The 13,927-nt window shown below is 39.3% G+C and overlaps 1 protein-coding gene across 19 annotated transcripts in view; it reads right to left on the bottom strand.

Moving 5' to 3' along the window:
• LOC106028986 (proline-rich protein 36-like) overlaps nucleotides 1–13,927 on the bottom strand; it is a 66,699-nt gene that overhangs the window by 14,314 nt on the left and 38,458 nt on the right. For 3 of the 19 annotated variants that reach the window (XM_063254689.1, XM_063254691.1, XM_063254695.1), the window contains 3 exons: nucleotides 10,708–10,789; nucleotides 5,013–5,065; nucleotides 1,003–1,214 (listed from right to left, as the gene is read on the bottom strand). Coding sequence is in view for 1 of the 19 variants with exons in the window: in XM_063254699.1 (XP_063110769.1) it covers nucleotides 5,013–5,065; nucleotides 10,708–10,789 (135 nt within the window). In the remaining 18 variants the exon portion in view is untranslated. Of the gene's footprint in view, nucleotides 1–1,002; nucleotides 3,890–5,012; nucleotides 7,163–7,316; nucleotides 7,538–10,707; nucleotides 10,790–13,028; nucleotides 13,140–13,927 lie in introns of those variants that run through there. The other 16 variants (XR_010049263.1, XR_010049264.1, XM_063254694.1 and 13 more) reach the window with 13 other exon arrangements.

Genomic DNA, 13,927 nt, shown 5'->3' with positions numbered 1-13,927 from the left:
TTATCTACAGAGAAAGGAGGAGTGCCTCTTTTAAGTGTCACTGCATTATAAAAGTGACCTTCAGGGAGAGGATACACGAACGGGCAGCTGATAATAGTAATACTGTGCAGGAACACAACTCCCCTCATCCTCTGGACTGCGGAACGGAAGGTTACTAAACTCATCCCGGGAACACAGCTCTAGGCCTCCCCCGCAGCGGTCCCCGGAGGGTGGCAGCTCCTGGGCACAAAGCGCAGCGGCCTCTTGGGGGAGGGGCGCTCGCCGCCCCTTTGTTCTGCCTCGGAAAATGGGCTCTGGAGTCTCACACAACAGCTGGTCCCCTTTCTGCAGCAGGCGGCAAAATAAATTAATCACCAATACTGATTTAGACAGCTTATTTTTGGAGCCTTGAACTCTAAAGTGCAAGGTCTGACTAATTTTAGAATTCTAACATTCTCTAAGGTTTTTTTGTTTGGTTTTGTTTCTGAGTTGCAGATCAAACCCATGTCCTTAAATTTGTGTCTACGGTGAACTACGCTTTTTTTTTTTTTTTTTTTTTTTTTTTTCTTTTTTTTGAGACTCACTGTCTTGACCTCACTGTGTAGTACAGGCTGGCTTCAAAACTCACAGTGATCCTCTTGCCTCAGCCTCCGGAGTGCTGGGATTACAGATGTGCACCACCATGCCTGCTTTACACTTCAGTCTTTTAAGTATTTATTCTGGGTTTCAAATTTTTTTTAAAAAAATCAGAAATGTGCTCCTCCTTATCAAAATAAAAAGATCACTTTTAGAAAGAGGTGGTGCATGGTGTTTTTGAATTGTGTTCTGTACCTTACATTTAAGAATCTTAGAGTATGATTTAGTGAGCAGACTTGTTTGCTAAGAAATCTCTTTAGCGGTAAAAGAAGGCTCTCAGAAATCTCGCATTTTTACATGATGAGAGATATTTTTCTCCATAGAATGTTTAAACCAAGCCCCTTAAAAAAAAAAAAAAAAAAAAAAAAAAAAAGCATTCAGAATTACCAGTCCCTGCTGAAGTGCGGTGCTGAGACCGGGTCTCAGGGCAGGCCTGCCACGCCCTGCACACTTAGCGCATCTGCTGCTGGGATGATTATGAAACCACAACGCGCCGCGGCTTTTTTCCACACTGGACAGCTGAAGCAGGCCCTTCTGTCCAGCTGAAATTCCAGTTTGGGCCGGCTGGAATGAATTCACGCGCATCCACACGGCGGGGTCTGTGGGTCAGAGGAAGCTTACTGGGCTGAGGAAGACCAAGAGGGCATTTGGAAACACCATAGGTTTATGTCCTGGGAATTTGTTCCCAAAATAAAATACATTTTGCCTCCTCACAGGGCAAAGATAATTGCTTCTTTATTTTTTCATTTCATCTGGCTGCAGAACACCTGCCCATGCAGTGCTGGGAACTGCGGGAGTCCACGTATTTCAGTGAAAGGCAGCCCTAGGCGAGCCTGGCCACAGCCTCACGCAGCCCTGGGCAGTCTTTTCTCTCCAGCCTTAGGAGGAAGCGAGAGGTCTCCACACCACCCCCACCCCGCCCCCCAAGGAAACCAGCCCTGCAGTGTCACTGAAACACAGAGGATCTAATGACTGCAACTCTCTAGGAGAGGCCCAGGCAGACTTCTAAATACGGAATAAATGAGAAAACATTCCTCATACATTAAAGTACTTGAATTTAAAAATCGTGACCTCTCTGAGGGTAAGAAATTTCCATAATCTATAAATTTTACGCATAGTCAGCAGGATATTGAATGTGGTAGGGAGCACTTGCTTTAAAAAATTCGATAAAAATGCACTAATAGCCAAATGTGGTGCATGCCTGTAATCCCAGCGCTGTAAAGAACTAAACCAGGAAGATTGCAAATTCAAGCCCACCCTGGGCAATTTAGCAATTTAACAAGAGCCTGTCTCAAAACTAATAATTTTTGTTGTTGTTGTTGGTTTGTTTTTTGGTATCGCGGATCAAATTCACAACCTCGCACTTAGCAGGCAAATGCTTGAGCCACTGAGCTAACTCCCTGGTTTAATAATGTTTTTAAAAAGCACTGTCGATGTAGCTCAGTAGGAAGGCCCTGGGTTCAATCCCCAGTACCTCCCCTCCCCCATCCCTGAAAAGAACAATGAATGGGACAGACCACACCTTGCAGATGCTGCAGTTTATCTAAACGATAGTGGTAAAAGCCAGCTATATACCGGAAATACACTACATGCTTGACATTTCTATCTCATCCCACCCCCAAGCCAAGTTTTACTTGTTGGTACTACCTTTTTTTTTTTTTTTTTTTAACTTTTTATCGATACCAGGGATTGAACTCACGACCGCCTGCTTGCAAGGCAGGTGCTTATGTCGCTGAGCTAAATCCCCAGCCCCTAGTACTACCTTTTTTTACATATGACAAAACACTACACAAGCCATACAATTTATCAGTAATCACATGAGGACTAATCCAGCTCTCAGCCAGCCAGTCTCTTATGCTGTTAGAGACAATCCTGCACCACCACATCTACTAATGGCATTGACTCTCCATTTGTTAACCACCCTTCTCTGAGCTCACAATTCAGCCTCTGAAGTGGGAGGGAGAGAGGAAAAGAGGAAAGGGAACTCACAAACAGTTGGGAGTCCGCACGGTTCAGCTCCCTGGGTTTACTGCTGCTGCCTAGGTGCTACTTGGCTAATGTTTTTTTCTCTCTCTCTTTCTCTCTCCTCTTGTGCTAGGCACTGAACCCAAGAGCCTTTTACAACTCTCTTTATTTTGAGATAAGTTTTTGGTAAATTGTTTTAGTGGGGCTAGAACTTCTGGTCCTCCTGGCTTGCCCTCATAAGTAGCTAGGATTACAGGCCTGTATCACTGTGTCCAACTCGACTATCTCTTCTCTACAAACAGTTAATATAGAATAAACAGATCAAAAGAAAGAAAATTTTAAAAATGCTAAAATAGTAGGAGACAGACAAATAACAAATCTACTACAGATAATGTTCTGCCTGCCCTGGGCTTCAGCTCTACATTCGCAGTGCTGGAATGGGTCTTTATATTTTTCCTTCCTTTTTTGTGTGTTGTTAGTAACACTCCAGTCAGCCACAGAACCTGTGCCTGTCTCTACCTGCCCCATGAATGCAAATATAGTTAATTGTTGACGTTAGGCCATTAAGTGATTTTGAAAGCATAGGTTATAGGTAAAAAGAAAACAGTGGAAATGACGGTGCATGAAATGCTAGAGCTATGTCAAATACAGTTTAGAAGAATGAATTGCATTTATTTATTTATGTCTTATTGAGACAGGGTCTCACTATGCAGTTCTTTTTTTTTTTCGGTACAGAGATCAAACTCACAACCTCATTCTTGCCAGTCAAGTGCTTAAGCCACTGAGCTAAATCCTCAGCCTGCACTATGCAGTTCTTGAACTTACTTTGTAACCCAGGCTGGTCTCTAACTGGCAAGGATCCTCCCAAGTACGGGATTACAGGCATATGCCACCATGCTCAGCTATGAATTGCATTTAAACCCACTGTCATGAAAAGATCTCCATAAGGCATAGTTTAAAAACAAAATTTTAAAAAAGCAAGATAAGAACAAAAAGTGCAGAATGACATCATTTATGTTTTTAAAAGTCATACAAAGCAACAATACACACACATACACACACACACACATACCCTATACAAACAGAAAACAATTTGATAATATGTTTTTCTGGAAAGAGCACTGGGAGACTTTTTAAAAATCCTTTTACAAGATAATTTATTCATAGACTAGATATGTAAAAGAAAAAAAATAGGGGCCAGGGATTTAGCTTAGTGGTATACCAAAAGAAAAGAAAAGAAATAATAGGGCTGGGGATATGGCTCTGCATACGCGCCTGCCTGTCAAGCACAAGGTCATCAGTTTGATTTCTGGTACCAAAAAAAAAAAAAAAAAAAGAAGAAGAAGAAGATAGAAAACAGTGACATTAGAAAATGAAAGGTTTTCAAAACGCAGCAAAGTGGCACAGATGCACCAATCTAATAGCACTGCCTCATTCAGGTCCACAAAAACCTATTGGCTAGATAATCACTGATTAGAAGAGTCCTTGTCTTGACATTAGTATGAATTAATGATTTAAAACATTTAATGTCTCCTATCTCTACCACACATATGATCCTGTGTTCACTATGCCTGGAACCAGAGGACCTGATTTCATGGCCTGACTGTGCATTTGTTTGTAATCTTGGGCCAGTATTTATATCTACAGAATGAAGAGAATAGTAACATATTTTACAGAATCCTGGGAGGATTCAATCAGAAACAAACAGAAAGTAACATGAAACCCGGGCAGCTTGATGCTTATAAATTAAAAATGGTGCTTATGCTTATTTCTTCCCATTCTCTCCCTCCCACTTCACAGAGTTATTTTTTCCCTCACCTTTAAGATGTCTGACTCTCTCGAACTCAGGCAGAGTTCAATTCTTTTTTTTCAGAGTTAAATTCTTAAACCATTAATCTTCAGTATCATATTTGCTGCTTGTTTGTTGAGAGCACTCCCTTATTTGAGACGTTAGATTATACAGAGGCGTGGTTTTTAGGCTTAGATGCCTATTTATTTTAAAGAATATACTTATTTAATTGAATTTATAAAATGTATCTTTTCCCTGTAAAACCCACTTTTGATGCAAGAACTGGAACATCTAAATCAGAGAGGTCATTTCAAGTATAAACCAAGAATATAATTCAATGGGGTTTTTTTTGTATCTTAAAATGTGATTATTTGTTATCCTAAACAGAATTTCAGGCTGTTCCAAAATTTTAAGAATCCAACTTTAACCCTTATAATAAAAGTTGGATTTTAAGAATCCTAACTTAACCCTTATAATAAAAAGAATTGCAAAAATAATGAGAACTACAAATGCTATAGATTTAATTAAATAAAAAAATATGGGCAGACAAATTCATAAATATCAGTAGCTAGATTAATCACATGCACATTGTACTATGGCTAAATCCACAACAAGATATGACTATTTTTTATTACATTCTCACCTTTGAAACAGAGACAGGTTCTCCTCTGCTTTTGCTGGATGTGTATATGAGTTCTGGTGGAGTAAATAGGAATCCAGTTAGAGATGTTTTATAGTTTGAGTTCAGAAAGAATCCATTTGAAAGAACCATTTCCAAGCACACAAAGCACACATCTCTCTCAGGCTCCTCCACCCCATTAAACTGGGCTGTCATTTTAGAGCTGGGTGCCCATTGTTCACGTTCTTCTACTCTAATTAGATTTGACAGATTGCTCTTTCTAGCTAGACTAGCTGTTGCCAAGATCAGAGAGAAGAAATAAGGTTGACCTTGTCACGGTACCCTAGGGATCAGCGCCACCCCCCAGCCTAGTTCACAGATCACAGAAATCCATCCTCAGCAGCCTCAAATCTGTTTTCCTTCTCCTTTAGCCTCTTATACATCCCTGGCCATCTGAGTGCCACTGAGTTTTCTTACTTTCAGGCTAAGCAGGCTGTGGAAATGGAGTAAGTGTTGCTTTAATATTTTGGGTAATAATACTCTGTCCTTTGTTTTTTCTGTAGGCCTCAAGGTCAAAGGGGTAGGAGGACCAACTAAATTTTCTAAAGAGAAAGATACTTCAGACCCTTCTGGGAGCCAGGAAATATTGATTGCCTAATGAAATGCAGTTCAAGAATTCATGTGTCTGAAGCAAATTCTACGTTGCCCTCAGTTTCCATATTTGTAAATCATTAATAATTATTGACCCTTTACTGAATCAAACATGCATCTAATCCAGTACTTTCTTTGGGAGATTAAAGGCAGACCAAAAGAGAGAAGTGATATGCATAGCATTACAATATTAGTTAACAGATTTTAAATGCCTAGACCATACTCATAAACGAAATAAATCAACTCACATGTATAAATACTGTATAGTCTCCCTAGTGTAAGAAATGGTAAGAGTACATAAGATTTTATGATAATCATGATTCCCTATTACATTGCTTTGAAGCCTTATAATGTTTTCATTCGTTAGTTGGAATGGTTTTATTGTTTTTTGTTTGATTTTAGAATGTGTGATGGTGTGAACAGCTATTTTGAAGAAAACAAGAAATTACGGCAGCCATTGCTGATTTAATATCATCTTGCTCTGAAGTCCTGCCCTGCTTTTGTTCTTCTATTTCCATTGGTTCTATCATGTTGTATCTTATTGGATTTTAATATGTGTGAGAGTATAAACAAATTTTATATGGAAAATGAGATAATATAGTAGCCACTGTTCATTTTCGGTTATTTGGTTCTGAATGCCCTGTATTACTTTCATTCTCTTGAATGGTTTTACACTATTTTAAAAGAATTTTTTACTGGGAGACTATGGTTTAAAGTTTTATACTATTTTGTTATGTTTGATACTATTGTATGTGAAGGTATACTCAACTGTTTCAAAGAAAGAGATTATGGTAGCTACTGTTAATATCCGGTTGTCTTGTTAAGTGCTGTGTTGCTTACATTGTTCTGTTCTGATCTGCTTTGTTCTGTCCTCTTTTGTCTTAATCTCTTTAAAATAAAATAAAATAAATTTTTAAAAAGGATTTTAAATACCTGATATTGAACAACAGTTTGCTAGTTGGCTTTGGCAATAACCAGCTTTTTCCCAGTTATTCTCTCCTTGCTAATATGCGATACTGAAGGAAAAGCAACTCTTTTTCTCTGAAGAACGAATTTCCCTCACTTTAGGACTATATTTTCAGCAGTGTTTCTCTTTACTGAGAACTCAGTGGTCTTGTTACACAATCTGAGTCACCAAATGCCACAGAACTTTCAGAATTCGACGGGCTGGAGTTTGGGACCTTGCTCGAAATAGCAGTGGCCATGCTTCCGCCCTGGCTGTGCCCTGGAGCAGCTGCTCAAGAGCTGTGCCGAAGTGTGACTGTTAGGAAGTTCTTTTGGGGACAGATTTAGTGCTTATGAGGTTGCAATGTAAACCCATTCATTCGTTGTTTATTCACCTACTTATCAAGTATGTATTAAAAGTCCATTATTTGCTGGGCCCCTGAAGACTGTTACGACGACTGCAATGAATCCGAATCAGCTACAAGGAGCCTCAGAAGGAGCTCGGGCTGTAAACACTTCTCTCTACTGGGGCACTGGAGAGACCGCCGTGGAAGGAGGAAGCGGTCCGTGTTCTCTGGCTGAGGTTTGAGGAAATCAGAAAGATGTCACAGAAAAGGTAATATTTGTTCTAAAAGATTATTTTCCAGAAAGGAGGGATGTAAGTACATATTAATCAGCTGGAGGAAGGGAATGGCATGGGGTTTAGCCTGAATAGTATCGGAAGCAACCCACCAAAAATGAGATCGAACTTTTAGGTAGGATCAGTGGAAACATCCCATGAGGAGGAAGACGCTTGGACTCTATCTTGGTAGCTCGTAGGAACAACTGAAGAGTTTTAAGAAGGAAAGCATCTGGTGTGGTGGCGCACACTTGTGATCCCAGCCCTCAAGAGGCGAAGGCAGAAGGACTGCTGACAGTTTGAGGCCAGCCTGGGCTACACAGTGAGACCTTGGCTAAAAAAAGAAAAAAAAGAAGAAAGAAAGAAGCATGATGATCTAAACTACATTTTAGAAAGATAGGGGCTGGGGATTTAGCTCAGCAGCATAAGCACCTGCCTTGCAAGCAGGTGGTCGTGAGTTCGATCCCCGGTACCGATTAAAAAAAAAAACAAAAAACAAAGATGGCTCTGATGGTAGTATGAAGATGGTTTAAGGGGTTGATGGGAAGAAGCAATACTTTAGGCAAAAACTGTAAGAAACCACTGAAAAAATATGTATGTTTTTCTTTTTTGAGATGGGATCTTGCTATATTACCTAGCCAGGTACCTCAGCCTTCCTCCTACCTCAGCCTTCCACATAAAGAGGAAGAGAGGACTGCTGGCAACCCCACAGAACCATTTAGATGAAACAAGACAGTTGGCATAACTGCTTCAAATCAACGAGAAGAATAAAAGGGAGTGAAGTGTTTACTTTCTAAGAGACTTCAACCATGTGCAAAGAAGTACACAACTACATACGATGTGTGGCTCTTGTTTGGACCCTGAGCTAAACAGATCAACTGTAAAGAGAATCTTTAGGGTACAGGTAATTAAATGATATTAAGGAATTAGTGGTAATTTTGTTAGATGTGATAATGCTATCACAGCATAATGAAATGGCATAGTATGATGTTTGGTTTGCTTTAAAACCTCTACAAAAAATAGATGAAGTAACCATGGCAAAAAAAATTAATAATGACCACCACCACCAACAACAACAAAAAACTGGGCATGGTGGTGCATGCCTAAAATCCCGGCACTTGAAAGGTTGAGGCAGGAGGGTCATCTGAGTTTGAGGCCAACCTGGGCTACATAGTGAGTTTAAGGCCACTACATAGCAGGACCCTGTCTCAACAAACAAACAAAAACCTCCAAATATATAATAAATATAATTCTCTGCACTTCATGTGATCTTGCCAGTATCATATCCATTTGGAACACACCGCTGTTCCAAATGAAACTAATATTAGCTCCTATTATTGTACCTATTGAGTTAGATATAATACATGTAGGTAGTAAAAACCCTCTCATATTTTGGTCCCAGTCTGCTTTCCTCTGTCTGAAATTTTTGGTTTTCTTTGGTTCTTTCTTGGATTTTATTTATTTTACTTTTCTTTTCACAAATATCCCTCCCAAGGTAGTAGGCTGTTTGCTATTTTTGGAACACATGAATTATATGAAATATTATAGAAAGGATACTAAGCAATATCTAGCATATACTAATAGGCCTCAGAAGATACTGGTATTTGGATATTGGACTCTTGATAATTCCCTTGCATTTATCCCACACAGTTTTTCTTGTAAAGTCTCTTTCCACTTTTCTTCATGTCTTGTAACAAGCTTCAAATCAGGAGCCTTCCATGTCAGGAAACCTTTCTTGAGTTCACAGGCAGCCTGGGGATCTTTGTCTGGGATTCTGCAATAGCATGCCTCTCTTGATGCTTAGCCTGTTATATTTGTTTAGATCTCAGTTTTCTCCTATATAACATAAGTTTTCCGAAAATCAATGTTGTGCTTTTTTCGTATCTTTATGTAAAACTGTATCTAGCACAGTGCATGGCCCTAGGTATGTTTTTGTTTGTTTGTTTTACAATCTACTGGGCAGAACTTAACTCCCTTCCTCTTTAACTGAATTTTTATGTGATATATGATACGCTTTCTGATATAGGATACTCTCACTCTATTGCTACTGAATTTCAGAGGGTGATTGTTTTGTCATCCCCGTGTCTCTTTCCTGTACTTCTTACAATAGCTCTGGTTTTCTTTGAGAATTTTCTGCTCCGAAGACAAACAGAGGACTAAGTCAGCCAGTAGATTCCATTCCTGTGGCCTTACTATTAGTTTGAGATAAAGCATGAGCTCTAAGCTTTGCTAATCATTAAATCTCAGGACTTTTGTCTTTGCTAAAAGAAGACATATTTCTCTCTCTCTCTCTCTCTCTCTCTCTCTCTCTCTCTCTCTCTCTCTCTCTCTCTCTCTCTCTCTCTCTCTGCCTCCCTCTCTTTCTCTCTGTCTCTCTGCACAAGGGCTGCTGTGTTCATTTTGATCCCACAAGGGAGAAGCCTGTTGGAGAAGAAAACCAAAATGTGGAAGAGAACACAGCTAAAAGAGACAGGGAGAAACAGAGACCTGGTGATAGAAACAGAGCTCTGGAATCCAGCCATACTTGAAAACTACTACTTGTCAGTTTGTATTGAGTTTTCTGTTACTTGCAACAAAACCATCTTAACATAATATTTATTTGTACTTAATACATTGCTTGATACGTGACACTATTCAATAAAAGCATTTAATAGAAAAATGGGTAAGTTACTGGAAGAAATAGCAATTATTTATTTCTATAGGGCAATTTATCTATAGCCTTAAAAAGATCAGCCTTCTGAATGATGGTGGTGACAGTGTGTAAGAATATGGATGTAACCAGTGCCACTGAAGTAGATCCTAAAAATGATTAACATGGTAAATTTTACATTTTGTATATTTTATCACAATAAAAATGACAGAAAAAATATCCTTAGGCCTGAAATAAAGCATTATCATCTATGGCAGTGCACTCAGGATGACTGGCTCAAGGGACTAAGGTGATAGGAACCCAAGTTTGAGGCCAACCTGGTCAACTTAGGGAGACTGGGTTTCAAAATAGAGTAAAAAATAAATAAATAAATAAAAGGAATGGAGATGTAGCTTAATACACCCTGGGTTTAATCGCAAATACTGAATAAAAGTTGTTCATATCCAGATGGAACATGAAAAGATAGGGCAGGACATCCTGCCAGACAGTACCAAAAGAAATGTATTATTGCTGCCTTGGAAATGTAGCCTAGGGAAATAACTAGGTAGGTACACAGAGCATAGCCATATGAGCATTACTTTTAACATCAATATAGGTTAGTCAATAAAAGTATGATACTGTAAAATAATAGAATATCATTAAAGTACTTTTATACCACTTCTTATAATCACATGATCAAAAATGTTAGAATTATATTATCAAATAGTTTCACAAAAATAAGACCAGATTTTTTTATCCTTGCTGCTAGTGATTGTTCCCAGGCCTTGCTCTATCTCTGAGCTACATCCTCAGCCCTAGGACTTTTTATAAGGGTTATAAATTGGAAACAATAGACCAGGTGTGGTGGCACATACCTGTAATCTCAGCACTGGGGGGCTGGGGCAGGAAGACTGCTGGGAGTTCGAGGCCAGCCTGAAGTACATAGCAAGACCTTGTCTCAAAAAGGAAGGAAGGAAGAAAGAAAGAAATTACACCTACTGTAAAGGAATTAGTGAGACGCTTTGAGGTATACATGGTCACAAAAACATGCCCTAAATATCAATTTTGTGAGTAAAAGAAGCAAGCAATTTTCTCTACTAATTTGGATACTATATAATTTGATAACAGTGTTAATTAATTTACACATGTGACTTTTCTTTCTTCGTTTTTTCTGAAGTAGAGCTTTTTGCTTCTCCTTCCCTGTTTTTTTTTTTTTGTTTGTTTGTTTGTTTGTTTGGTCTTGTTTTGTTTTGTTTTGGTACCAGAGATGGAACTCACAATCTTGTGCTTGCCAGGCAGATGCTTAGGCCACTGAACTAAATCCCTGGCCCCCTTCTCTGTTTTAAAAAGATGTCACACAGCTAAAGAGAGATTTTTTTTTTTTGTACTGGGAATTGAACTCAGGACCTTACATTTGCCAGGAAGTTGCTTATGCTGCTGAGCTATGCCCCAGTCCTTAAAGAGAAATTAAAAAAAAAAAAAAAAAAAGCTATAGGAATAATAGATTATTAATATTCAAGGAGAATAATCAAAATGTGCATATTTTCCATGTAAACAGAATATAAGATGCTCAGAACTTTCCTAAAAAATGTTCTTTGCTTCTTTCTATCTTACTCGATGCTTTCAGAAAGTGTTATTCTGCTATATAAATCTCAACCACTTCTATCCAAGAAGTCTCAGTGTCAGACAAGAATCTGATCAGGTGTGAGTGGAGAAAAAGGCTAAACTATGCCGAGCATCCTGTCTCCCTCTAACCACACACACACACACACACTCACACACACACACACACGATTTCAGTGCTTAGCATACTCTGTGTGTATATATATATGAAATATATATATGTAGCATTCCCTTTATTTTCCGTGGTATAATTTTTCCTAACGAAGATAAAGTGTTCTTTGTTACTACTGTGATTCACAGTAAGTTCAAGTCAGGCCTAGGTCTATTGCCCCCAGCAACTTCTGCATTCAAAACATCAGAAAGTCCTCTCTCATTGCCTGTAATCCCAGAACTCTGGAGAAGGAGGTAGGGGGATTGAAAATTCAAGTCCAACCTGGGCAATTTAGGATTTAGCAAGATCCTGTCTCAAAATTAAAAAAAAAAAAGCTGGATGTAACTGAGTGCCAAGACCCTGGGTTCAGTCCCCAATACTCATAGAAACAAACAAACAACCAAACACAGTTCTTCAACTTGATATAATTACCACAGGCAGAGGGACTTAAAAAAACACAGCAAAATGCATTGATAAATAAATTCACATCACTGGATGCCAAACAGAAGGAAATGTAGAGGACATCTAAACCCTGAAATTCCTAACCTTTGGTAAACAACAAACACCTCTGAGTTCATAAAATATCTCTGGGCTGAGGACCGAGAGTTGTATTGTGAAAATAAAAGATAAAATCTTGATGTAAACAGTATTGAAAGAATTTTTTCAAAATGGAGTAAGGAGGCCATGAGGGAAGCACGACTTCATGGTTCACACTGCTGCCCGGGAAGGGTGACCTGTAATACTTTCCCCTTTGACTGCAGGCATCTGAAGCAGATAATTCCCAGGAGACCCCGGAGACTCAGGTTACATATCTTTATCAGACTCTTGGTTGTGGAGATTTTAACTGAGTAAATACATTCTTTTCTTTAGCTTTCATCAATCACACAGTTCCTGTCACACAACCTGTCTTCCCAACTCCATCTGGTTTCCCCACAAAATACTTTTTATTGCCCTATAATAAAACAACATTGGGGCCAGGGATTTAGCTCAGCGGCATAAGCACCTGCCTAGCAAGCGCGAGGTCATGGGTCCAATCGCCAGTACCAAAAAAAAAAAAAAAAAAATTTGCTCACGTAAGCCCTTATCTACCCTGCCTTCTACAAAATACTGATTTGGAGTTGTCAGGATTCCTGAATTGCCCTTCCTGAGACCTCGAAGTCTCTTTTACATTTGTAGTTTCTGAGTCTGGATTGATTGGCAACGTTCAGCAAGGTCCACACTCCTGCACATTAAAAGCTAAAATCACTGTTCTCATCCTTATTTTACACAGATGGAAACCAGCGGGGTTCCAGAGATTGATGACACACACATAGAATCAAGATCAGAACTCAAGCTGGACATGGCAGTGCTACGCCTACCATGAATATGTAGATTTAGGAACTCAATGGGCCAAGGTAGGAGGATCACAAGTTCAACACTAACCTGTACAACTTAGTGGGACCTTGACTCAAAATAAAAATTAAAAAGGGCTGGGGTGTAGCTTAGTGGTCGTGTACTTGTTCTCTGGGGTGCTGAATGCTCTTTCCAATGATTCTTTCCAGGTTCTTGTCCTGAACAAAGAATTGGACAAGAAACACACAAAGGTAGTGAGGTTTTACATTTACTAAGGGTAGGAAAAGAAGTTTGTTCTGCAGAGAGACACTGAGCCACTAAAGAGAGGAGACAGTGGTTGTGAGCCTAGTGGCTGAGGTGTTTGGTATCCCCAACTCCCCAGGCTGACTATATCATCCTGTCAAAAACTTTCTGGACTTTGCAACAGAAAAACTGAAGATAGCATTCTCCAATGGCTCCAGGTGCAGGGCTTGGTTCTGTGTATGTCCCAAATCTCTGAGATGGGTTGGTCATGCCTATTTTCCTAGGTAGTTATCTACACCCTAATCTCCTGCTTCAATGGGGTGCCCTTGCATTTGATCCCCAGTATTACATCCTTGTTCCTAACTCAGGGTTTTTATCCTTATACTATCATTCTGTCTTGTTGGCTGTTTTCCAAATGTTTGCTATTTCATCATAATACATTTTTTAAAAAGTGTGTGGTTTATCTAAGCATAGCAGTACATAGTAATCCTAGCTAATCAGAAGGCTGAGGGAGAAAGATTGCAACTTATAGGGTGACCTGAACAGGGTAGGGAGAGTCTGTCTTCAAAGAAAGAAGGAAAGAAAGAAAGATAGATATTGGTCGGGAGCAGTAGCACACACATGCAATCTCAGCACTGAAAGTGGCTGAGGCAGGAGAATTCAAAATTGAAGTTCTGCTTGGACAACCTAGCAAGACCTTGTCTCAAAAAATAAACAGGGAATTGGGTATATAACTCAGTAGGGCA

The sequence above is a fragment of the Cavia porcellus genome, unplaced genomic scaffold (assembly GCF_034190915.1).
Source record: "Cavia porcellus strain 051 isolate PalLab524CR breed Dunkin Hartley unplaced genomic scaffold, mCavPor4.1 scaffold_8, whole genome shotgun sequence".
In the NCBI taxonomy this organism is placed as follows: Eukaryota; Metazoa; Chordata; class Mammalia; order Rodentia; family Caviidae; genus Cavia; species Cavia porcellus.
This window is presented reverse-complemented; position numbering and strand designations above follow the sequence as displayed.